The sequence below is a fragment of the Carcharhinus amblyrhynchos genome, chromosome 28 (assembly GCF_965287045.1).
Source record: "Carcharhinus amblyrhynchos chromosome 28, sCarAmb.v2.hapA, whole genome shotgun sequence".
NCBI lineage: Eukaryota > Metazoa > Chordata > Chondrichthyes > Carcharhiniformes > Carcharhinidae > Carcharhinus > Carcharhinus amblyrhynchos.
The window spans coordinates 15,267,891-15,295,156 of record NC_137351.1 but is presented as its reverse complement, the minus strand read 5'-3'; the positions used below and the strand labels follow the sequence as shown (position 1 = coordinate 15,295,156).

The 27,266-nt window shown below is 39.7% G+C and overlaps 1 protein-coding gene across 1 annotated transcript in view; it reads left to right on the top strand.

The window, feature by feature from the left end:
- Nucleotides 1–27,266, top strand: part of zwilch (zwilch kinetochore protein) — a 47,063-nt gene that overhangs the window by 13,556 nt on the left and 6,241 nt on the right. The window contains exons 5-18 of the mRNA XM_080214480.1: nucleotides 310–509; nucleotides 1,071–1,150; nucleotides 2,892–3,047; nucleotides 4,410–4,481; nucleotides 7,017–7,110; nucleotides 7,674–7,729; nucleotides 8,964–9,072; nucleotides 9,576–9,655; nucleotides 10,394–10,550; nucleotides 12,904–12,932; nucleotides 13,038–13,174; nucleotides 14,670–14,765; nucleotides 15,619–15,737; nucleotides 22,925–23,035. Coding sequence (XP_080070606.1) covers nucleotides 310–509; nucleotides 1,071–1,150; nucleotides 2,892–3,047; nucleotides 4,410–4,481; nucleotides 7,017–7,110; nucleotides 7,674–7,729; nucleotides 8,964–9,072; nucleotides 9,576–9,655; nucleotides 10,394–10,550; nucleotides 12,904–12,932; nucleotides 13,038–13,174; nucleotides 14,670–14,765; nucleotides 15,619–15,737; nucleotides 22,925–23,019 — 1,480 coding nt within the window. The 3' untranslated portion in view covers nucleotides 23,020–23,035. The remainder of the gene's footprint in view (nucleotides 1–309; nucleotides 510–1,070; nucleotides 1,151–2,891; nucleotides 3,048–4,409; nucleotides 4,482–7,016; nucleotides 7,111–7,673; nucleotides 7,730–8,963; nucleotides 9,073–9,575; nucleotides 9,656–10,393; nucleotides 10,551–12,903; nucleotides 12,933–13,037; nucleotides 13,175–14,669; nucleotides 14,766–15,618; nucleotides 15,738–22,924; nucleotides 23,036–27,266) is intronic.

The following is a 27,266-nucleotide window of genomic DNA, read 5'->3' as shown; positions in this document are numbered from 1 at the left end:
GAGATGTGGAGGAAATTCTTCAGCCAGAGAGTGGTGAATCTGTGGAACTCTTTGCCACAGAAGGCTGTAGAGGCCAGTCATTGAATGTCTTTAACACAGACAGATAGGTTCTTGATTAATAAGGAATCGGGGTAATGGGAAAAAGTTGGGAGAATGGGGATGAGAAAAATATCAGCCATGATTGAATGGTGGAGCAGATGCGATGGGCCGAGTGGCCTAATTCTGCTGCTGTATCTTATGGTCTTAATGCCAATTATGTTGACATGTTTTGAAATCTCAAATGCTTATCCATTTTTTTCCAATTTGTAGACAATTGGTTTCCTGGTACACATTGACTCATAATCCACATATGTCCCAGGTGGTCAACTGCACTGCACCTACTGCCTTTCCTGTGCTGTGGGTGCGATGTGATGGTTCTGACCCTGAAGGTACTGTTTGGTTGGGAGCTGAACCCGTGAAAACAGGGAAGGAGATTACATCAATAGTCTTCCATATAGTCACGTGCACTGGTAAGATGCCAAAATAGTACCTTTTAAAAAGTGTTATGTTAACCATGAGTTTAGTCATTTCTACTGGGATGGTGTAATTGCACCCTGAAAGAATTATACTTGACAGTTTTCATTTTAAATATGGACATTGGAGTATATAATGGAAGTGTAAAAATAAGGACAGAATATGACGCGACTTTAAAATGAAGCTATAGTGGCTGGTCCTGTAGACCCTCACCTAAAGCTCACATTTGAATTTGGCTCCCTGTGTGAAATATTTTTATAAAACCATATTTTACATATTGAATAATTGAACTCTGGAAGAATAACTCTGAACTGTAGTATATAGTGTATATATATTATATATACACACAACTATAGTACTATATGCTAACAGTTGTGAAACATCTTTATGTGGTTGTTTTTTTTCTGTTTTGTCAACATTAGATAGGATCTGAATGTATGCAATGGATTAGGCCTAGTGACTTTCTACGTTTTGAACATTTAGGTCTCTTGTGGAGAGAGCTAGACCAGCTTTGCATTTGAACACTATTTTCAAAGTGTTATTTTTCATTATTTTAGGACCGATTATCGACAGGAGCTCTTTCGCAAGTAGAGAAAGATTGAAGGCTGCCCATAAGAATAGACATTCCTGTTCTGCTGTAGGTATTCCAATTCTTTTCTCCCACCTAACCCCCACCAGTTATAAATAGCTTGGCTAAATCTGAAAAATTCTGAAATCAAACAAATGATATTTATATAGGATTTTAACATAATAAAATGACATAAGATGCCTCAACGATGTTAGGACTGATGGCCAGAAGCTTAGTCAAAGAGAGAGGTTTTGAGGAACATCTTAAAGGAAGAAATAGAGGCAGAGAATTTTGGGGCTTAAGGCAGCTGAAGGCTCATCCGTCAATAGTGGAATGATTAAAACCAAGGATGCCCAAGAGGACAGAATTTGATGAACATGGATCCCTCTGGGTGTTGTCAAGCTGAAGGAGATTATAGATATAAGGAGGGGCCATGCCAGAGAGGGTTTTGAAAACCAGGATGAGAAATTAAAACATTGCTTGAGCTGCAGCTATTGTCGTTGAGCTGCAATCGGTTGAAACTTAATTAACATAAAGATATGGGCAACAGAGCTTTGAGTGACCTCAAATTTGTGGAGGGTAGAATGTGGAAGGCTAACCAGGAATATATTGGAATAGTCAAGTCTAGAGGTAATAATGGCTTGAATAAAAAAAATCGTCAGTAGATAAGCTAAGGCAGGGACGAAGTCGAGCAATGCTACACAGATGGAAATAGGTGGCCTTAGTGAAGATGTGGATATCTGGTTGAAAGTGCCTCACAAAAGCAGAAAATGTTAGAAATTTCAGTATTCTGCCATATCTGAAAAGAGATGGTTAAGGCTATTGGTACTACACCTTCATTGTAACACACTTACAAAAGTTAGTAAATGAAATGTTCATCTGGATTTTCACTTTCAGGTGCTGATATCTACCATTTTCTACTTTCATTTTAAATTGCTTTTAGGTTTCTCCTCCTGGTTTTCTAATTCATGACCTCAAACCTCCCTGTCTCATCATCTTCTCAAGCCCCACAACTCTCTGAGATATTTATGCTCATCTAATTCTGGCCCCTTGAGTTGATTTTAATTGCTTCAACTTTTGAGGTGGAATTTTACTGCTTTGTCGCATTGGGGGCAGGACAGTAAAATGTGGTGAGTCATTCAAAAGTTTGTTAACTTTGGTAGGACCAGAAAATCCTGCCAGTGGGAGAGGCCATAAAATTTTACCTCAGCTGCCTGGATGGGTTCTGGAATTCCCCCCCCTAAATTTCCCCCTCATTCTTTTGACATACTTTTTAAAATCTACCTCTTTGATCAAGATTCAGACCATCTGCCCTAATGTCACCTTAAGTGACTTAGGTATTTTGTTGGGATTAAAGACACCATCTAAGTTGTTATTTTCAGTAACTGCTTTTGAATTTTTCTGAAGTAATAGTTTGGATTGTAGGAGTGTGCGTATCATTACCTCAGTATTTTGAAGCAACAAATGAATTCTGAGATTATAAAAGTACTTGGAAACTTCCCAATATCTGAATTATCTATTTGTATCTGCAATTACAAACACTGATGGTGTCCGATCACAGATGTAGGTCAAAGGAGGAAGAGAGCAAATGGCTAGAAACAGAGCTTGGGCCATTCTGGGTCAATGTGTATGTAACTCATTATGGCTGACAAGAATCAATAATGGAGGCATCCCTGCTGTCTTGGCAAGTATATATGATGTGAGAAGTCTTAAAAAAGAGTGCAGGGAAATGTATGTAATTTGGGTGGAAAAATATTTGGATACAACTGTATCTATTTTTAAAGTGTAATGGCTTTTTGCCTTGATTCAGGTAATGACCAAGGGCTATGCACAGTATGACCTGTTTGGTGCCTCTGTATTAGAGAATACAATTATGGAGTCCCAGAGTAACATTATGGTGGATTTAGCTTGGAATAATGTGGAGAAAATCCTAGAAATTCCACCACTTAGATCCATTGCTACGCTGGTAAGGAAAATAAACTTTGATGCTTGCTTATTTTACTGCACACATCATTATACAAATGAGGACAAATGTCTATACACACATTGATAGCATATTCTCTGATTGTTTGAGGCAGTTTTGTCATCTTTCTTTTTAAAAGTCTCCAGATACCATGTGATTGCTTGTCCAGGGACGGACAGCTGACCAATCCAAGATGTCAACCAATGGAGCTGCAAATTCTGTTCAGCCATTGGAAGATTGTTGTCCATGGTGATAACCTCTAATTTTTCTCTGCCTATCTCAGTGTGGGGAGATCTGCACTGTGTTCCTAAACTTGTTCTTGGCTGAGTCACAAGGGTTTTTAAAAATCCTTTCATGGGATGTGGTACGGTCAGCATTTGCTGCCCATCCCTAATTGCCCTTGAGAGGGTGGTGGTGAACCATCTTCTTGAACCGTTGCTATCCATGTGGTATAGGTATACTCACAGTTCTGAGTTATAAGGTGATGGGTAAAGGGAAGTGTTTCTGTGCTGGTGAGAAAGTAACTTCTGGCCTTGTCTCTTGAATCCTTCGAGAATCAGTTGCACAATAGCATTGTTAGGTATTTGGAAACCAGCTCCCTGCTTGATTTTTTTTTTAATATGTTTTTATAAAGGAGTCTATGTAGGACGCTTTGTGCCTATTCCCATTTTACCTAATGTATTGCCAGATTTCTGTTTATTTTTGGCGTTGGGTTAATTTGATTCCTATTTGAAGGTTGTATGTTCAAGTTTGGCTGTATTTTTCTGTGCCAACTAAGCCCCATAAATTAAATGCTGCACACAAATATTGGGCAAAAAAAGGGAATTAATATCTTTGTAAAAATGAAATGAAAGCTGATTTACAGAAATGTTGATGGCATGTGCATGGATTGCAGGTACAAGTATTCATACAAGCCTCCTATGGTCCGACAAGGTTTGGAGTTTGGCCCCCAAAAGGTTTAAGGAGAGTTAATTAAGCTTATCACAATGCATCCAATTGAGTTCTGAAAACCTCTGATAATTTTGCTTCAATGAGTTACCTTCTGGCAGGCTATTCTAAATGTTCTATGCTTAGCTTACCAGCTAGTAGTTTTTGATATATGTTAATGTTTTTTCCAGATTGATGTAATTTTAATATTTTGCACAAGAATGAGATTTTCTGAATTAATAAATCGGTGATTTCACTTCAATAATTTGTTCAATCCAAGTTTGAGCTGTATACTGCAGCCCAGGAATGGGATTAAATATCTTGATGTACAAGTTTAGGCTTACCTTCCAAATTCACAGTAGTCGGTTAGATTGAATTGGCCTGTTTTTCATGTGCTTTTGCTACAGTTTTATCCCCCTTGTTTTTGTGGTCGTTTAGAATATCAAAGTGGAACCTGGAGACATGAGAAGTCCTGTTATTCAAATATATAAAGAGCTAGAATTTCTCCTTGTAAGTATTTACTTTAATTAAATATGGCATTTATAAAGTTTTTTCACAAGTTGATTTTTAAATTCTTAATTGTAAACATGTATTTCTGTGGATTGCAACCTGAATCTGTTTCTTGTTTTAAGCAAACATTTCATAAAAGTTTCTGTAGTGTGATCTTAGGTCACAAAATCTGAAAGCTTCCCTTTACGATGTGGCATGCAAGGTTGTTTTACGTTGCACACCAAGGAAGTATCTCTCTGTAATAGTATATGTGGGATCTGGGTGCCTTTAGTCATATAATTCTTTCTAAGTTTGTCTGAGATTTTGAACTTCCTTTTGTTTAATTTAATATATAATTTTAAAAACATTGCTTTAAGTTTGTATTGCTAGTAAAAATTGGAACTTTAGCAATCACCAATTTCTTTTTCTTTTTAAAAAACGTGTGTAGTTTAGTTGTATTTGTTCTTTAACAAAACAACTCTCCAGCTCTCTTCTAAAGTGTAGGGGTGCAAGTTCATTGGCAAGTTCATTGAACATATGAACATAAGAAATAGGAGCAGGAGTAGGCCATCCAGCCCTTCGAGCCTGCCCCGCCATTCAATAAGATCATGGCTGATCTGTCGTGTCTCAGTTCCACATTCCCGCCCTCTCCCCATAACCCTTAATCCCCTCGCTTATCAAGAACCCATCAACCCGCTCCTTAAAAATATTTAGCGAGGCAGCCTCCACCACCTCAACGGGCAGAGAATTCCAGAGATTCACCACCCTTTGAGTGAAGAAGTTCCTCCTCAACTCCGTTCTAAACCACCCCCCCTTTATCTTGAGACTGTGCCCCCTAGTCCTACTGTCCTTTCTGAGCGGGAAGAGCCTCTCCACCTCTATCCTATCCATCCCATTCATCATCTTATACATCTCAATGAGATCTCCCCTCATTCTTCTAAACTCTAACGAGTACAAGTCTAGTTTATTCAGCCTCTCCTCATAGCTCAACCCCCTCAACTCCGGTATCAGCCTAGTAAACCTCCTCTGCACTCCCTCCAAGGCCAAAATATCCTTGCGTAAGTACGGCGACCAAAACTGCACACAGTACTCCAGCTGCGGCCTCACCAGTGCCCTATACAGCTGCAGCAAGACCTCCCTACTTTTATATTCAATCCCCCTCGCTATGAAGGCCAGCATCCCATTCGCCTTCCTGACCACCTGCTGCACCTGCAGGCTGGGTTTTTGCGACTCATGCACAAGGACCCCGAGGTCCCTCTGCACCGTCGTCTGCTGCAGTTTTTCTCCACGTAAGCAATAGTCCTTCCTACCATTATTCCTACCAAAGTGGACCACCTCACACTTGCCAACATTAAATTCCATTTGCCAGTTCCTGACCCATTCGCCCATTGAAGAAGGTCTGTGTCTCCTAACAGAGCCGTATGCTTGACTTAATGATCCCTAAATAGTGTCTTTACTCTGAATGCTGAAATAAATAATCCAGTTCAAGGTTCTTCACCCCATTCAATTCAAAATTAATTGGTTGGCCCACCCTCTCTAGGAGCTCACAGAGAACAGCACTTGATCTGTGTAGATATAGCCCAATAAAAGTACACTGGTAAGGATGACTATCATGACAAAGCCCATCGTGGGGGAGGTGGCTTTCCAGTCAAAAATCCATTGACATTTAATGGAACTGGAAGATTCCTGTGGCTGGTGGAGCCAGAAAATTCCTGCCGATGAGAAGAAATAAGAAAGAATTGCAATTATATAGCATCTCAAAGCACTTTACAGCCAATTTGATTGCTGCTGTTGCCCGTAATTACTCCTATCATGTTTGTCTATCTTGTGCCATCATCACAAATCCACTGTAGGCCATTTGCAATACCTAATGCTGATTGAAAGAGAAATATTTCCCAAAACACCGTTAATAATTTTCCTGCTGATCTTCAAAAGAGTACAGTAGGATCTTTTGTGTTTATCTGAGAAGGTTGCCTGGGCCTGGTTTAATGACTCACCCAAAAGACAGAGCTTCTGACAGTACAGCACTCCCTCAGTGCTGCACTAGATTTTATGTCGAAACCCTGGAGTGAGACTTGAACCCTGAAACTCAAAGTGAGAGTGCTGCCAGTTTTAAACTAATCTTTATTGGGTCTGGAGTCGCACGTAGGTCAGACAAGGTATGGTTGGCAGATTTCCTTTCCCAAAGAATGTTGAGAAGCAGATTTTTTTTTTACAACTATAGATAACAGTTTTATGACACTTTTACTGAAACTAGCTTTCAATTAATTAATTGAATTTAAATTCTACAAGGTACCATGTTGGAATGTGAACCCATGTTCTGAGGACAGAGCCTGCTCCTCTGGATGATTAGATATTACTGCATCACTGACATTAACACTGCCACCATCTCCCCTGGTTGGGCCATAGCTGATATAAAGGGGTAAAACTTTAGGGAGAAAGGATTGGGAATAAAATTTAAAAAATAAACAAATTTAAAACTTAAATGTTCTTAGAGATGTTAAATATATGCATGTTTTGATTGAATGACCTAGTTTCTGCTGTGTTGTTGTACAGGTTTTAGCTCAAGGTTTGAAAACAGGTGAAACAGAGTGGCCAGAAGTGTTAGAAGAAAAATCTGCAGTCACTGTTGTGCAGGAGTTAATTGAAGGTACACACTTTTCACATTTGAACAATATCAGCTATAAAATTTAGACTGTTTTCAGCTGGATACTCTATAGTCAACAGTAGGATTGCCAAGTTATCTGTGAGCTCAGTTTACTCTTTACCAGACAGTAATCATGTCCACAATGTATAAGACTGCAAGGTTGTTTTCCACAAAGCGTTGTGCTTGAAGTGGCATGTTAAATCCTTTCAAACACTTTCAATCAGAAGTAAAGCTTTTTTTGAGTGCTCATCAAAGTGAGCAAAGATGATGCAGGAGAATAAAACACTCTCCCATTTTTTCCAACAACAATGTTTGCGTTTTCATCCCCAGAAGTTTGGAGATGGGATGGAAAATTCCACAGATTTGTTCATGTTACAAATGGTCTCCTGTTTCGCATTTAATTCCCAGCTCATATATGTTAATATGATTAGAGTAAAATAATTGGCTAAATTATACCGAAAGTTGTGAAAATGTATCTATATTATAATATGGGGATAGACTTTGGGAGTTGCTTCTACTATGAATAGACATTTACATTTCACTGTTTGTTTTTGTGTCTGATACAGAGCTAAAGAACCAGCTCAATGCCTCTCAACAGCAACCAAAGAGCAAGGATACTGAGGTAAGATCTGACAAATGGAAACCTGTTGGTGGGAAAAGATATGGGAAATGTAACTTTGCCTTTATTCTGTCAAGGGCAGGTTCTCTTTAGGTAAACACTTGTTTGTATAACATCTGCAACATGTCAGCCATTCTTTCATTCCAGTAACACCACGACACAGATAACCTCTAGTAATGTCAACAGAATCTGTTCTCTTAGGGTGTACCTGCTGTAGTTCATTTTTCCAAAGCAATTGCAATAATTTCTAGTCAGTGCTGGTCTACAGAGTTTTAGTTACATCATCAAATGAAATTGTACTAATGTAAGAGGATTTTGTTTACAAAGGAATAATGCTAAGCAAATGTATGTTTGGGTCTCCAGTAATCTAGATTCAGATATGTTTGCAGTGTGTGATGAGAGAATGTTATCTTAGGTTTTGTTTGTGGCATTCTGCTAAAAGATAGTAGTACATGCAAATGAGCCAATAAATAATTTGTTTAATTCATGTATTTTGGTTTCATAAGACCTTAAAAAATTAAGTAGCTAATTTAAAATGAGTTTGGAGGGAGTGCGGAGTATACAAAAAAATTTAACTTCCCAATAGTTATTGTATCACGTTGCTGCTGCTACTATGGATACAGGGCGACATTGGGGTTATTGCTGCTGCCTCACAGCGCCATGGACCTGGGTTCGATTTCTGGCTTGGGTCACTGTCAGTATGGAGTCTGCATGTTCTCCCTGTGTGTGCATAAGTTTCCTCTGGATGCTCCAGTTTCCTCCCACAGTCCAAAAGACATACTGATTAGGTGCATTGGCCATGATAAATTCAATGTACCTGAACAGGTGCCAGTGTGGTGACTAGGGAAATTTCACAGTAACTTCATTGCAGTGTTAATGTAAGCCTACTTGTGACACTAATAAATAAATTTTAGACTTGTCAATTTGCACATAGTTATTTTGTGCAGGTTTTGAAGCTTTGCTTCATCAAAACTGACATCTGAACATTAAGAAATAGAAACTTGCAGCAGTGTGGGATTAATTGCATAATTTTAAAGCACGGTCACAATGTTTTTAATGGCCTCCTGTGCTATGACTCAATGTAATGTTATGTGTTCTGCCTTGCAGTAAGATAGCACCCAAGATTTATTTATGGTAGGTTAGTGTATTGTAAATCTATTTAAGGATTTTTGAGATGCTAATCATGGATTTTGGACCAAGACTTTGTTTTTATTAAATTTATTTGTTTTAATATCAGAAATTAAGAAGTGATGTAGCTGCTGTTGAATCAACCATTCATGCATCATTTGCCCCTGAACGTGGAGATCTTGATTTTGCAGAGCAGCTTTGGACTAGAATGAGGAAAGGTATGTATGTCTGTGGGTCAGATCACCTCAGCACAGAAGCACAGATATTGAGCATCGATGTCCAGTGGCACAGAATGGGACAAATGCAGATTCTGTCTCTTATAGTGCTCTTACCAAGAACAAGACCTATGAATATAAATTATGGAAACTATAGAAGCAATTCTAACAAGGTAAGAGGCAGTTTCCTGATTCAGTAGGGGGCTCATGACTTTGTGAAAGGCAAAAGTATTGAAAGGATTTTGTGATTATGAACCTAGATTTAATTGAAAATAAGTTAGATGGGCAAACAACTTCTTATTATGAAAACAGAATGCTGAAAGTACTCAGCAAGTAGATAATAGCTACAACACAGGTGTAAGATTCCAGTGATTTATTAGAAAGAGCTGCAGAAATGGGACTAGATATTCATCTTTGCTTCTTTCCTCGTTCTCTCAGTAACCTGGAATTTATTTCCTTATGATTGACAAAAACTCTTTTCTACTAATTTCTTTCTTTTATTTTAGCTATTTCTTCGTACCAAGATGTGGTAGATTGCTTGATGCTAGTTATTCAGCATCTAAAATGCAAGGACATTCAACCATGGGTATGTAGCATACTCATTATTTTGATGTTTAACTAAATGGTGCAGCCTGCGTGCTACTTGTAGAGATGACACCTAGCATTATAAAGGATGTGTCCTGGGAGATCCAGTTAGGCTTTCATTTAGGACACAGATCACATCTCGCATGGGTACTGTTAACTTATTTAACCTTTATGCCTCCTCTCTTGATTTCCTTTTGTTATTCAATTTCCTAACTGGCCTCTAATATTAATTCTCAGATGAATTGAACTTTCCTTTAGCTTATTGCAAGTAAACATGCCTCAGCCTGAGAGGGTGGTGGACTTAGGGGCTAAGTTTGATGGTGTGGGAACATGTTACTTAATCTTAAACTCAATTAATTTCTCTAAATTAAGTTCCACCTTTTGCAATCTCATCCATTTCACTCCTTTACTAACTATTGCTGGGAATTTAATCCACATCTATTGACCTCAGTTTCTCTAATGTTCTCCTACTTTGTGTTCCTACTTCCATTAAGCACAAATATTGAGAATTACTTGTGGCAGGCAGGAAAGTAAAATTAAGGTCACAATCGGATCAGCCACGATCTTATTGAATAGTGGAACAGGGTGATTGGGCTGAATGGCCTACTCAGTTTTTTTATGATTCTTAAATTCTGTATTTGAATTATTTCTGTTCTGGGTTTGTGAGATTATAGGCTTTGTGAAATTATAATAGTTTTTCTGTAACTGGAACATTGAAAAGCCTCTGTTCACATTTTAGATCCACCGAGGAAGCAACAGTTCTCTCAGCAAGCTGATTCAGCAGTCATACCATGGCACCATGCCCACTGTCTCTGTTAATGGACTTACTGCTATCCGAATGCTATTGGAAATAGGACTGGATAAATTGCGGAGGGACTACATAAACTATTTTATAGGTAGACATTTTTTCACTCATGTCTAATGTTTGGTGGGGTCTTATTTGTTTTTTAAAATGCTTCATTTGATTGTAAGTTTCTTTGCACACAGTGTTGCATGGAGTCAGAGTTTGATTGTGATTTCCAGATTTTACCCTGATTCTGGAGAGAGCTTGCAATCCTCTCCAAATGGAGAGGGGCGAAAGGTCTGTGATAGGGATGAAAGGCAGGGGAGATTAAATGACAAACATTTTCATGGTACAAATATGGGTGGTAATGAAACAAATAAAGAAAGAAGAGGTTTGAATGCCAGGGTCACGAGTGGCTGCCACCTAAAAGTTTCTTTTGTAAAAGAAATAAGAGAGAGAAACCAGAAAGGGGAAAAAAAATCAAAACTATCAAAGTTTAAAAAAAAGAAACAAAATGGGAGCAAAGGTAATGATTGAATTGCGTGTTGAACATAGAACATCACAGCGCAGTACAGGCCCTTCGGCCCATGATGTTGTGCCGATCTGTGAAAATCAGTCTAAAGCCCATCTAACCTACACTATTCCAATATCATCCATTTGTTTATCCAATGACCATTTAAATGGCCTTAATGTTGGCAAGTCCACTACTGTTGCAGGCAGGGCATTCCACACCCTTACTACTCTGAGTAAAGAACCTACCTCTGACATCTATCTATCAATTTAAAGCTATGTCCCCTCGTGCTAGCCATCTCCATCCGAGGAAAAAGGCTCTCACTGTCCACCCTATCTAATCTTCTGATCATCTTGTATGCCTCTATTAAGTCACCTCTTAACCACCTTTTCTCTAATGAAAACAACCTCAAGTCCCTCAGCCTTTCCTCATAAGACCTTCCCACCATACCAGGCAACATCCTGGTAAATCACCTCTGTACTCTTTCCAATGCTTCCACATCCTTTCTATAATGCGGCAACCAGAACTGTCCGCAATACCCCAAGTGCGGCTGCACCAGAGTTTTGTACGGCTGCAACATGATCTCATGGCTCCGAAACTCACTCCCTCTACCAATAAAAGCTAACACACCGTACGCTTTCTTAGCAACCCTATCAACCTGGGTGCCAACTTTCAGGGATCTATGCACGTGGACACTGAGCTCTCTCTGCTCAGTGGCCCAATACTCTATTCCTATTACTCCTTCCAAAGTGAATCACCTCACACTTTTTTCCGCATTAAACTCCATTTGCCACCTCTCAGCCCAGCTCTGCAGCTTACCTATGTCCCTCTGTATCCTGTAACATCCTTCCGCACTATCCACAACTCTACCGATTTTAGCGTCATCTGCAAATTTGCTAATCCATCCTTCTACGCCTTCATCCAGGTCATTTATAAAAATGGCAAACAGCAGTGGCCCCAGAACAGATCCTTGCGTTACATCACAAGTAACTGAACTCCAGGATGAACATTTCCAATCACCTAGCCAGTTTCTGATCCAAACTGCTAAATCACCCTCAATCCCATGCCTCCGTATTTTCTGCAATAGCCTACCATGGGGAACATTATCAAACGCTTTACTGCAATCCATATACACCACATCAACTGCTTTACCCTCATCCACCTCTTTGGTCACCTTCTCAAAGAACTCAATAAGATTTGTGAGGCATGACCTACCCTTCACAAAACCGTGTTGACTGTCCCTAAACGAATTATTCCTTTCTAGATGATTACAAATCCTATCTCTTATAATCCTTTCCAAAACTTTGCCCACAACAGAAGTAAGGCTTACTGGTCTATAATTACGAGGGTTGTCTCTATTCCCCTCCTTGAACAAGGGGACAACATTTGCTATCCTCTAGTCTTCAGGCACTATTCCTGTAGACAATGACAACCTAAGATCAAAGCCAAAGGCTTTGCAATCTCCTCCTTAGCTTCCCAGAGAATTCTAGGATAAATCCCATCCGGCCCAGAAGTCATTAAATTACCCAGTGAACGATGAAGTGTTGTTCCTCGAGCTTGTGTCGAACTTCACTGGAACACTGAAGTAGGCTAAAGACAACAAAGCAGAGTGTAACAAAGGTGGATAATTGAAATGACAAGCGATGGGAAACTCAGGGTCATACTTGCTGGCAGGATGGACGTGTTCCGCAAAGTGGTCACCCAATCTACATTTGATCTCTCTAATATATAGACCACATTGTGAGCAGTGAATATAGTATAATAAATTGGAAGAGGTACAAGTTTCGCTTGGAAAGAATGTTTTGGGCCTTGGACAAAGAGAAGAGAGGAGAATTGGTGTCATTGGAAGGGTGTGTAAACTAATGTCGTGAGGTCTGGGATGAGAGAGAGGCTGCTCTGTTAAATTCTATACAACAAAGTGAAAGTCATTATTGAACGAAGTATTTTCTTTTAGGTCAAGAACTCACGACTTTGAATTATTTGGTAAGAACAATGAATGGATTTTAGAAATTACAAAATACTTGAGATTTAGTTTCTACTTTATTTTAGAAATTAGTTTTTCATGATTTTCTCCTGCTTCTTCTGCAGGATTATTTTGTGAATTGCACTGTAACTGTAGATGAGCAGATACTCCGTCTCCAGAAACTGCACCATATACTCGAGTTGGTAGTGAGTTGCAGTGCCTTCCTCAACTTGAGCCATGAAAACCTCTTTACACTGACACAGTAAGTACTTTCCTTACTTCAGATGTTATGGTACAAATAATACACTTAAGAGTTTCAGCAACACATAAATACACTTTCTTTGCCTGTACTGTTGCATTGTTCCACCTTGATACTTTTTTTTTTATAATGAACACCATGTCTCTCCATTGGCATACTGTGCTGTGTGCTGTTCCCTCTGCTGAGTTATCCGTGTGCTGAAACAAATATTCATAGCAATGTAGTCCCTTACACTCCATTTGTCTTTTCCATAATCTCCAGGCTGTTCAACTTTTTATTTTTTATTTTTTCCAATCTGAAGGTTTTTAAAAGCAAAGCTGGATATACTTAATTACCACTACATTATTTGAATGAGACAAATAATTTGCCTCATTCAAATAATGTAGTGGTAATTAAGTAATTTGTCTCATTCTCGCTTCTTACTGCTGTCCTGCATTATGGCCAAGACTCATCATTTCTTTTTTCCATTCCAATAAAAGCTAAATACTGTGGACGCTGTAAATCTGAAATAATAGAAAATGCTAGGGGAAAAACTGAGCAGGTCTGGCAGCAAGAATGAAAGAGTTAATGTTAGGAGCCTATATGACTCTTCAGAGCTGGACACAGCTTTCCATGTAATACTTCAATACCATAATTTCAATTTATTTAACTGAACTTTGTTATATTAATTCATAGAATCTAATTTTATTGTTTGACTTTAGAAGAAACTAAATTCTGCAAATTTTGGCAGTTCAATACAAGAATGTACAAAAGAGAAAATTTAAATAAATATTTCTGGTAAAGTAAAAGGAGGGAAGCTTTCCTAAACATCAAAACATATTTTAACACTAAGATTGTGATGAAAGAATGTTCAAGATCATTTTAACTTGGGAGAAGCAGAATTTCGGGCAGTTTGCATAAAAAATTAATGGACACATTCTGAGTGATTGTGATGCAGTAATCTTAATAAAGTGATCTTTCAAACTGAGTGGCTTAATTTAATGGAGTTCAGAAAGTTATGGTTTGAAATCTCTTTAAAACAGATGAAGGTAAAAGTCTATGAAGTGAGATCAAGCAAGACATTGGCAATATCTTAAATTGCTGTAGCAAGGAGCTAACCAAGACAGTTGGGACATAAAATATAGAAAACTACAGCACAAACAGGCCCTTCAGCCCACAAGTTGCGCTGATCATATCCCTACCTACTAGGCCTATCTATAACCCTCAATCCCATTAAGTCATGATGGCCTCCTTCTGTACCTTAGATTACAGCAATGGATAAGTCAACCCCCATTTTTGAAGGATTTTTTTTTTTGAAGCTTCAAAGTCAACTTAATGCCACAATCTATAATAAATATTTTATTTCTTGACACACTAAGAATAATGGTGCTGACTTTGTTATGAGAGTAGGAATTGACTGTACGTTCCATGTTTTACACACTTGAGGGTTTAGTGATTGTGAAGTCATTGCAAGTTTCTGCTCATTGGTTATAAATGTACTATGTCTCTTTGGTGATAGGTTGTGCACTCGATACTACAAGGACAATCCACTGGATGAGCAGCATGTTTTTCAGTTGCCAGTCAGACCCACTACCATCAATGCTTTCTATGAGAAGTAAGAATCATAACTAAGATGTTGTAGTGTTTATACAGAAGCAGTTTTATATTCTGAAATATTCTTTCCTGCAAAGAAATAAAGAGGGGTTGATACACAGCAAAAGTAGGAAGACTTTTCAAAACATTTCACTGGAATGAAGGATAAAAAGCATTAGATACTCAATGAGCTGGGATAAATGAAAAATAGCCTTGAAGTTATGTTAAAGGGGCAAATACATTATTTTGGAGAAAGGTAATAACTTTCTTGAAGGAAAGTGTCACTGTGAAGAGAGTCAGTGGCTTCTAAAGAATAGGAACATAAATATGGAGCAGGCCAGACCTAGTGGTGAAAGAAACTGGACGGTGATGGACCACATCTGGTAGAGCAAGAAGCTGGATAGTGATTTACAACAGTGAAACAGCAATTGTGGAGAAAATAACATTGGTTGAACCAATTCAAGTGTAGAGAGCATGAGCTAGTTAAAGAGGAAAGAAGTAAGCAAACCAACCAATCAATATATAGGAGTCTATATACATGAAACTTTGATTTATTTACAGTTTGCTCCTGAATGTACGGTCAGCTTCAATTTTTGGGTTTCCTAAAGATGTCTTGTGCCTGTAGATAACTGTGCACATTGTGCTGCCAACGTAATCAAATATTGTGATGTTTGGGTGCTTTAAGGTGTCAGATATGATTCTGCCTGACCCAGTGTTTTAACAACTTATTCCATTATTGTGGAAACTGTATCTGACTTCTCCTCCAGAAGATTGTGCATCCTGTGATGGGGTGTTGGAGTGATTAGAAATACTTCTGGCAGCTATTTGAATATTTAGAAGTGATTTCCTGATGTGACAGGTTTCTTGCATTCTAGTGAGCACCCCATCATGTGGCGAATGGAGATCATTAGTTGTCATGGGCAGAGAGAATTGAAGACCATTTGGCAGCTCAACACCAGGCCACCAGTGGATCACGTGACATTTACTACCCCAGGTATTTTCTTTTACACAGTCAAATTCCTCAGGAATATTTTTCCTGATGTACCTTTAGCCAATTTTTTAAAACTATGTGCCTTTAGTGTTCAAGATTGCCATTTGGTGGCGATCTTGCCTCATAGTGAAAAATGAAAATCTTTTGAAATAACCATCTTTAAAATAAAGTGCAAAACTGGACAGCAAAAGCTTCTATAAGTATTTAAAGAGGAAGAGAGTAGCTGGAGTGAATGCTGGACGATAAGGCTGGGGATTAATAGTGGGGTTTACTAGGCTGATTCTGGAGTTGAGGGGATTGAGCTATGAGGAGAGGCTGAATAAATTAGGCTTGTACTCGTTAGAGTTTAGAAGAATGAGGGGAGATCTCATTGAGACGTATAAGATGTTGAATGGGATGGATAGGATAGAGGTGGAGAGGCTCTTCCCGCTCAGAAAGGACAGTAGGACTAGAGGGCACAGCCTCAGGATAAAGGGGGGGCGGTTTAGAACGGAGTTGAGGAACTTCTTCGCTCAAAGGGTGGTGAATCTCTGGAATTCTCTGCCCGTTGAAGTGGTGGAGGCTGCCTCGCTCAATATTTTTAAGACGCGGGTTGATAGGTTTTTGATAGGCAAGGGGATTAAGGGTTATGGGGAGAGGGCGGGAATGTGGAGCTGAGCCAAGACAGATCAGCCATGATCTTATTGAATGGCAGGGCAGGCTCGAGGGGCTAGATGGCCTACTCCTGCTCCTATTTCTTATGTTCTTATGAATGCAGAAATGCCTATTTTGCCTCAGTTTTCATGGTGGAGGACATGAGTATTCTCCCAATAGTAACAGAAAACGCAGAGCAGATAAAAAAGGGGAGCTTAGAACTATCATTGTCACTAGAGATACAAGCAGTTGGTCTAAATAGGGCAACATGATCGGTACAGGCTTGGAGGGCCAAAGGGCCTGTTCCTAATATTCTTTGTTCTTTGCTACTTTCATCGAGTTTACTGTTGCATTTCAATTCATTTAAGAAATTAGTGTTAATATGGCATTGGCGCGGTGTTGTCCCATGAGATGGACGATAGTTCTGAAAGGCCAACAGGGTGTGTCTCGAGAACCCACTCAGAAGCTGAAAGAGGTTACTCACAAACTGAGAAAGAAGGATTATTGATAGTTTTTGGTGACAAGAGATTCCACCAGTAGGAAAAAAAACCGAGCAAACTTTTGGGATTGAAAATGGGCAAGTTCCCAGGGATGATGGTCTACATCCTAGAGCCTTAAAAGAAATGGTGTTGGAGATAGTGGAGCCATTGGTTGCTATATTCCAAAGCATCCTTTGCGGTAGACAGAGGGGAACCGGTGGATGTGGTGTTTCTCAATTTTTTTCAGAAGGCGTTTGATAAGGTGCCGCACAAAAGGTTGCTTCAGAAGGTTAGGGGGCATGGAGTTGGGGGTAAGGTGTTAGTGGGGATAGAGGATTGGCTGTCTAATAGGAGGCAGAGAGTTGGTATCAGTGGGTGCTATTCTGATTGGCGGTTGGTGACAAGTGGAGTGCCGCAGGGATTGGTGCTGGGGCCTCAACTATTTACCATTTATATAGATGATCTGGAGGAGGGTGCTGAATGTAGGGTGTCGAAATTTGCTGATGACACAAAGATGAGTGGAAAAGCAAATTGTGCAGAGGGTGTGGAAAGTCTGCAGAGGGATCTAGATAGGCTGAGCGAGTGGGTGAGGACCTGGCAGATGGAGTATAATGTTAGCAAGTGTGAGGTTATCCACTTTGACAGGAATAATTGTAGGAGGGATTACTATTTAAAGGGCGAAAAGCTGCAGCATGCTACAGTGCAGAGGGACCTAGGGGTCCTTGTGCATGAGTTGCAAAAACCCAGTCTGCAGGTGCAGCAGGTGACCAAGAAGGCGAATGGGATGCTGGCCTTTATAGTGAGGGGGATAGAATATAAAAGCAGGGAGGTCTTGCTGCGACTGTACAGAGCACTGGTGAGGCTGCAGCTGGAGTACTGTGTGCAGTTTTGGTTGCCGCACTTGCGCAAGGATATTTTGGCCTTGGAGGGAGTGCAGAGGAGGTTCACTAGGCTGATACTGGAGATGAGGGGGTTGGACTATGAAGAGAGACTGAATAGACTGGGTCTGTACTCGTTGGAGTTTAGAAGGATGAGGGGGGATCTTATAGAGACGTATAAGATAATGAAGGGGATGGATAGGGTAGAGGTAGAGAGATTCTTCCCGCTCAGAAAGGACAGTAGGACTAGAGGGCACAGCCTCAAGATGGGGGGGTTGGGGGGCAGTTTAGAACGGAGTTGAGGAGGAACTTCTTCACTCAAAGGGTGGTGAATCTCTGGAATTCTTTGCCCGTTGAAGTGGTGGAGGCTACCTCACTAAATATATTTAAGTCACGGGTAGATAGGTTTTTTGGAAGGCAAGGGAATTAAGGGTTATGGGGAGAAGGCGGGAAAGTGGAGCTGAGCCACTTCAGATCAGCCATGATCTTATTGAATGGCGGGGCAGGCTCGAAGGGCTAGATGACCTACTCCTGCTCCTACTACTTATGTTCTTATGTTATCCTGTGCGGGAATAGTTCTGATGGTTTGGGAAAATGCTAATATAAGGCCCTTATTCAAAAAGGGAAGGAGGCAAAAAGTAGGAAACTGTAGGCCAATTAGTTTAGGGAAATTGTTAGAATCCATTATAAAGGAAGTAATAACAGGACATTTAGAAAATCAAAATGCAAACAATCAGAGCCAGCATAGTTTTATGAAGGGTAAATCATGTTTGACTAATTTGAGTTCTTTGAAACTGTAACAAGCAATGTGGATAATGGTGATCTTGTAGATATAGTATACCTCGACTTCCACTAGACATTTGATAAAGTGCCACACAAAAGGTTAATAAATTGACGTTAATTCACACAGGATTAGGGGGTGATTTCTTAGTTTGAATAGAGGATTGGTTAACCAACAGAAAGCGAAGAGTTGGGATAAATGGGTCTTTCTCTGGTTGGCAAGAAGTAATAGGGTGCCACAAGGTTTGGTCCTCAGGCTCCAACTATTTACAATCTACATTAATGACTTGGATGCAGCGGTAGCCAAATTTGTAGATGACACTAAAGTAGGTGGGAAAGTAAGTTACGATAATGAAATAAGAAATCTACAAATGGATATGGATAGGTTAAGTGAATGGGACAAAATTTGGCATTTGGAGCTTAATATGGATAAGTCTGAAGTTATCCATTTTGGTAGGATAAGTATAAAAGCAAATTATCTAAATGGAGAAAAACTTTGAAGTGCTTCGAATAAGTGGAACCTGGGTGTTCTCGGGCATGAATCATAGATTAGTATGTTGATGCAGCAGGTAACAAGGAAGACAAATGGAATTTTGTCACTTATCGGTAAAGGAATAGAATATAAAAATAGTGAAGTGTTGCTACTGTGCAAAGCATTAGTGAGACTGCACTTAAAACAGTGTACAGTTTTGCTCCCCTTACTTGGGAGGGATGTAGTCGCATTGGAGGCAGTTTAGAGGAGGTTCACTAGATTGATTTGAGAGATGAGATGTTTGTCTTATGAAGAGAGATTGGGCAGTTTAGGGCTATACTCCCTGGAATTTGGAAGAATGAGAGGAGATTTAATTGTGATATGCAAGATGATCGGGGGATTGACAAATTGGAGAGGATGTTTCCTTTTGTGGGGCAATCTAGAACAAGAGCTCACAGTTCGGAGAACCCCTACAGTGCAGAAAGAGGCCCTTCAGCCCATCGACTCTGCACTGACCACAATCCCATCCAGTTTTAGGATAAGGGGTGGCAGATTTAAAACAGAGATGAGGAGAAATTACTTCTCTTAAAGGGCCGTGAATCTATGAAATTCACAACCCCAAAGAGTGGTGAATGCCAGGAGTTTAGCAAATGTGAGGAAGAAATGTACAGATTCTTAATTAGTAAGGGTTTGAAGGGGCAGGAATTGAGGTTGAGATGAGATTAGCCATAATTATATTAAATGGCGAGAGCAAGCTTGAGAGGCTGAACAGCCTACTCCTGCTCCTAGTTTTTCAGTTGGGAAACAGTAAGCTGAAGAATGACAAAAGCCAGTACACAGCCAAACCCAGCAGCCATTACTAAGAGTCTTCAAGAAATGTGGCAGCTTGGGTGCCTGATACAATGAGAAACGTGGGAAATCCCTTTTATCTTGGAGTCAGATTCTGTAGGCTCTTAAAGCTGCACATATTTTTAACATTGATTTCAATTCAACACTTAGTTTGGATTAACTGGAGGCCCAGAACTCTGGCCTTTAATGATGGACACTCCATATTAAAGTTGGGCAGGAATCTGACTTCCTGGAGCCACCGTGGTATGGTAGAAAACAGATCTTTGAAGTGATACAAGTCATATGTAACCAGCCTCTCTCTTGAGCAGGGATACATGCATAACTGTGAATCTCCACCAGGCGGCAGAGGTTGCTAAGACAGCCAATGTTATTAGTTAACCAGAACTACACGGTGTGGAATACTCAAACACTAAAGCATTTCCAGGCTCTGACTTCTCTTTTTCCAGAGCAGGTTTGACCATTCTCATTGCAGGACGCAGAAAATTCCCAGTGGTCAACCCTCCGACCAGCCACAAGATGACCATGACACTTCCAGTGGAAGTTGAAAAAAGAGAGCACTCAGTGGTCCGAGAAGTCGTTACTTCCAACCATGGCAACAATACAGCTGGTCAACACATGACATGAACACGAGTGATGCTGGAACCTGGTAGTAGTCTCCCATCATCAATAACAAAAGGCAGAGATGAGCATACCACTAAACTATCTTCTTGCCTCAGGAATGCCCTTTCTCGGCCACAAAGAGCACTAAGATGGCTACCCAGAGAAAGAAGTGACATGGAGGTGAGCATGATGCAAGAAGTTATTTAGAGTAGTAGTAGCAATCACTGATCAGTGCAACAGCTGGATTGATCAAGTGCAGTTCAACACTAAGGACCGGACGAAAAGAATGAAAGCATACCCAAATGCCAGCCCAATCTCCAAGCTAACAGCAAGAACTAGAACTAACAAAACCTACCACTCCTCCAAAGAACAACAAATGAGTTATGGAAGGGTTATAAGGCTTCCTGATTGCTTGAACCTGTAAATTCAAGAACTTGCAGGAGGAAAATGGAATAGTGAGAATGTTGTAATGGTGGTAATGCATTGAGAGCAACAATGTAAATTGTGATGATGGAATACTCCCCCACCTTGCCTGGATGGGTGCAGTTCCAACAACACTCATGAAGCTTGACACCATCCAGGACAAAACAGCCCACTTGATTGGCACCACATCTACAAATATTCAATTCCTCCGCCGCCGACGCTCAGTAGCAGCAGTGTGTACTATCTACAAGATGCACTGCAGTGATTCACCAAAGATCCTTCGACAGCACCTTCCAAACCCACCACCGTTTCCATCTAGAAGCACAAGGGCAGCAGATACACAGGAATACCACCACCTGCAAGTTCCCCTCCAAGCCATTCAACATCCTGTCTTGGAAATATGTTGCCATTTCTTCAGAGTCGCTGGGTCAAAATCCTGGAATTCCCTCCCTAATGGCATTGTGGGTCAATCCACAGAACGTGGACTGCAGAGAATCAAGAAGGCTCCTTCTTGAGGGCAACTAGGGATGGGCAATAAATGCTGGCCCAGCCAGCAGGACCCAAGTCCCATGAATGAATAAAAAAAAAACACTGTAAATGTATGAGACTGTATGAGATAATGTCTGACATGTAGCAAACTAGTGTAACTCCACACACATTGGATAAAGACTTGGGAGAAAGTGTAGCATAAGGATCTGGGTTTATGTGGTACTTGAGTACAATGCTACCCATACAGTGATGTAAGAAGGCATAGTCCAACCGTTAGTGGTGTTGAGAAAAGATGAGCTAAGTCCTAGGCATTGAGATATTTTCTAGCCTGTACCCTTTACTATACATGTATAAATACTTCCACTGCTAATAAAGACTAATTTACTATAACCAACAGTTGTTAGGGAGAGTAGTGGATCTACTGTAATTTCCTGAAAGTCCCAAGCCCATCTAAATGTAAGCTTTTCTAATCATGTTTTTAATGCATTTGAGATACTTGTGGCATTAAAGAAAGGTAGATATTTACTTGAATATTATCTTTCTCTCTCATAATCCAAGACAACAACTACTACTGTAGACTGTGTATGTGATAGTGTACCTTTAAGAGATTTTTTTAAAATCATGATCTCGGCAGGTCACAGTGTTGGGTGATGTCATTATTGAGAGCAGAGAAAAGCTGTGGAGCTTAAGTGACAAGGGTTGTTTCAGTTTCATTTTGGTTGCAGTGTTAGAAAAAAGTCTCTCTCTCTCTCTCTCAGTTTTTATTTTTAAAGTTTTACCAGCTGAAAGCACAGCTTATTTGCCATCCTTCGGTAAAGAATTGATGGCTGGAATAAAGAATCCATGTTTTGATTTGGGAAGCTGAAAACTATAAGCTGCTCTGAGTTTTCAAGATCATTTGAAATCAGCATTCAACCCAGGGAATTGGATTCTAGTATCATGTCAGCTTTAACCTATGCAGTGATAAATCTGTTTTGAGGGTTGTGTTTATTGGATTTCGCTTTTAATTGGAATACATGAGAAATATTCATTAAGTGTTATACATTATAGTGATTGTTCTGTTTCTTGTTTGTAATGGATAAAAATGTTTGCTTATTTTCTTACTATAAATGTTAACTGTATTCTTAGATAAACTTTGTTTGATAAAAGCTCCCTGGTGGGTCACTTTAATTATACCTGAAATGAACACCTTGTGCTTATCCTAGCCAAATTCAATGTAAAAATCTTATGCTTCAGGCAGTTTTCATAAAACACTTAAATTTCTAACCTGAACCATAAAGTGTAACTATCACAAATTGGATTAAATCAAAATATTACTCCCCCCATAAAATATAAATGGTGCTTGATATTCAGAAAATGTCACAGCACTTCTCACTTCTGTGCTAGAATATATGTAGTTTGATTTGACAAAAGTGCTTATTTGGAAATGTGTGTGGTCATTTAATCCTTATAAACAATGGACTGCTGACCAGTTGATGGAGTTATTTCCAAATCCAAGGTTTAGTGCACTTCAAGTGGAATGCGAAGAAACTTGGCAAGACAAATAAGAGTCTATCACTAATACTATTATCCCATTGTGTTTTCAAGATCTGCCAGTTGTTGATACAACTTTGACTAGTGATTACGAGGATGCATTTTATTACAACACAGTGATCAGCTGCAGTCAGGCACATTTCGTATAAACCTTTGGGAGGAAAGGTAAATACAAACATTGTGTAAATTGATCACTCTTTTCCTCCACTTTCTTTCAGCATATATGCCTGGTGACATCCCAGCATTTTTGGATGTGGGAATTCAAATGATCTATCACATTTCCTGAACGCAGGCTGGGTATTATAGTTATGAAAATGGAAACCCAAAGAAGTGTCATATTGGACTTGAAATATTAACTGTTTCTCTCCACAGATACTGTTAGTCCTGCTGAGATTTTCCAGCACTTTGTTTTTATATCCAATCTCCAGCTACTACAGTATTTTGCTTTAATACCAATTAGTGTTGCTTTTACACTCCACACAACATACTTGTGTTGCCTCAGTGGAAGTGAAATGAACTGGCATGATGCTGCATCCTCCTGACTCCGCACTTAACCTGTATGGTAAAAACCACATCAATTTGTTCTCCACCCACCCAAACTCACCACACATACCACCACCCCCCATACGTCAAACTCCAAACAATAACGTCACTTGCATTAATTTCAGTTAGCAAAGCAATTTATGAATCAAATTAGTTAACACAATTCAGTCATTTATATTCTTAAATCAACAGCAAATTTATTTTGTTTTTAAAAAATCTTAAATTACTAAAATTAGGATCTAAATTCCATCTCATAAAAATGGCACGCCATGGATTAAATTTAAATATATTTTGACTGACATATGCTTTGTTTGATCTTTTATTTGTCTTGAGTTTGTTTTGTGTAGTGTTGGGTAATTGGAATTGGACGAATTTAAATTCATAGTCTAAAGATCTGAGTTTTCACAGCCCATTGTATTTAAACCAGACCAAACTAAATTACCCTGAAATCTGACTTGCAACAACTCTAATGCCTATGAGCAACATAGCAGTAAAATAATTAATTAAACTTGTTCTGAAGGTAATATTTATACCTAATGAAGTGTGTGATTCAAATAGTACACAAATTTGAACTGTCGTTGTTTGGTCTAAACGTTAGCCCAATAATAGAGTTTACAGATTGTGGACTAACTCATAGATGGATTGGCTATTTCTTCAGTTCACACCTTCCCATTTTTTCTCAAGCCATGAGTTTTATTCTTCCTATTGTCACTGTGCATTTCTTTATTGTTTTTGGAAAGATGTACGTTTTTAATGAGGAAACAGCTCTGCTGCAGGAATCTGTTCTGTTATCAGGAGACACCATTACAAGTAAATATTTGTTATCCTAAATCCATAGTGAAACCATGATCATATAGACCTGGATTGGTATCACACCCATTAGGGAAGGACATATTGGAAGTGAAATCACTTTATCATGTTGTGAACTCCTTTACCTTGGCTGTGGAATTGAAACCTGGAATTTGGTTGATTGAGTTTATTTATAATGCAGTTTTACTATCCTGGTAATGGCTGATCACATTCATTCGTAATAAAGCCATCAGATCTTTGATGGTGACGGTAGCGAAGTATCAATTCAGTTGTGCAAAGACTTTTCATAATTTAACAAACTTGAAGTAACTAGTCATCGGTTTATGTTCTTGTACATCTACCATGTACTGTCACAACAGCAATCTGGGTTTTTCACTGCCTCCGAAGTAGGAACATCAGTAATATAGCGCTGAGCAGTATACAAAGGGTGCACACGGTTGGGACAACTATTTCAGTAACCATCTCCATATGATTGACAAGAGGATCTAAAAGTAAAGGGGAAAGGAAAAATATTACACTGCAAAAATTATATTCAGTTATTTTAGAGAAATGCTTTATTTTGCACCAAACCAAATCAATAAGTATATTTAACATGTTTCCTTACTGTGTGCCTTGTTTAAATTTTTTTGAAGTTGCATCTTTGCTTACCATAATTAGCCTGAGAATATTAGCAGCAGCAATATACTATTATTCCTCTAATGTTGGAGGAAAAAGCTCATTACTGAACTGTTCACCAAAGCCTTCCTGTCTGGCTATACTGTACATTCTTTGCCCCCCCAAATACATACACACACACACACACATTCAACTTTTTGTCCTCATCTTGAAATCCATCCAACATCTTACCTGCCCATTCCGCCTTTTGTAATCTCCCCCAACTTTAAGTTTCCTTGACCTCTTCAGCTTTCTGATTCTAACCTTCCATGCAATCTTTTCTCCCACCCTCATCCCAGAATTAATGTAAAACTTCAAGCTGACTAACCATTTGGTCAGGAATTTCTTCTATAAACTCCTCCATCTCTCTATCTCTTCTTTAAAGTCTCCTTGATGTGTCTTTTGAGATGAAGTTTTGTCAGCTCTCCCAACCTTTCCACCATACACACAAATAAAGGGCAAAAGAGTAACAAGGGAGAGAGTAGGTCCTCTTAAGGATCAACAAGGTAATTTATGTGCGGATTCACAAGAGATGGGTAAGATCCTAAATGAATATTTCTCATCAGTATTTACTGTTGAGAAAAGCATGGATGTCAAGGAACTTGGGGAAATAAATAGTGATGTCTTGAAGAATATACATATTACAGAGAAGGCGGTGCTGGAAGTCTTAAAGCGCATCAAGGTAGATAAATCCCTGGGATCTGATGAAGTTATCCCTTTTGTGGGAGGCTAGAGAGGAAGTTGCGGGTCTCCTAGCTGAGATATTTGAATCATCGATAGTCACGGGTGAGGTGCCTGAAGATTGGAGAACGACAAATGTTGTTCATTTGTTGAAAAAGGGCTGCAGGGAAAAGCCTGGGAACTACAAACCTGTGCGCCTCACATCTGTGGCAGGTAAATTGTTGGAAGGTATTTTGAGAGACAGGGTCTACAGGCATTTAGAGACACAAGTACTCAGGGACAGTCAGCATGGCTTTGTGAGTGGGGAAAAAATCACGTCTCACAAACTTGATTGAGTTTTTTGAAGGGGTGACCAAGAAGGTAGATGAGGGCAGTGCCGTTGATGTTGTCTACATGGACTTTAGCAAGGCCTTTGACAAGCTACCATATGGTAGGTTGCTGCATAAGGTTAAATCTCACGGGATCTAGGGTGAGGTATCTAAATGGACACAATTGGCTCTTGACAGAAGCCAGAGGGTGGTTGTAAGGAATTGTTGTTCAAACTGGAGGCCTGTGACCAGCAGTGAGCCACAAGGATCAGTGCTGGGTCCACTATTATTTGTCATTTATATTAATGATTTGGATGAGAATATAGGAGGCATGGTTAGAAAGTTTGCAGATGACACCAAGTTTGGCGGCATAGTGGACAGTGAAGAAAGTTGTCTCCAATTGCAATGGGATTTTGATCAATGGGGCCGATGGGCTGACGAATGGCAGATGGAGTTTAATTTAGACAACTGCGAGGTAATGCATTTTGGTAGATTGAACCAGGACAGGACTTAGTTAATGGTAGGGCATTGGGGAGAGTTACAGAACAAAGATCTAGGGGTACATGTTCATAGCTCCTTGAAAATGGAGTCACAGATGGACAGAGTAGTGAAAAAGGCATTCAGCATGCTTGGTTTCATCAGTCAGAACATCAAATACAGGAGTTGGAATGTCTTGTTGAAGTTGTACAAGACATTGGTAAGGCCACACTTGGAATACTGTGTACAGTTCTGGTCACCCTATTAGAGAGAGGACCAGAGTGCAGAAAAGATTTATTAGGATGCTACCGGGAGTTGATGGATTGACTTATGAGGAGGGGCTGGATAGACTGGGACATTTTTCTCTGGAGCGTAGGAGGCTCAGGGGTGTCTTTATTGAGCTCTATAAAATAACAAGGGGCACAGATCAGCTAGATAGTCGATATCTTTCCCCAAAGGTAGGGGAATCTAAAATTAGAAGGTATAGGTTTAAGGTGAGAGGGGAGAGACACAAATGTCCAGAGGGGCAATTTTTTTCAGAGTGTGGTGAGTGTCTGGAACAAGCTGCCAGAGGTAGTAGTAGAGGCAGGTACAATTTTATCTTTTAAAAAGCATTTAGATAGGTGGGTACGATGGGCATAGAGGGATATGGGCCAAATGCGGGCCATTGGGATTAGCTTAGGGGTTTAAAAAAAAATGGGCAGCATGGACAAGTTGGGCTGAAGAGCCTGTTTCCATGCTGTAAACCTCTATGTCTCTATGACCATAGCTTTGCTCTGTAAAATAACTTGATGTGCTACATGTGCATTTTTGTAGCTTAAGTAGTTGTGTGTGTATTGGTCAAAGAGAGTGTTGAAAGCCAGTCATAGCCCACTGCTGTTGCACTTGGATGAATGCTGAAGGTCGGTGAAGTAGACAGGAGC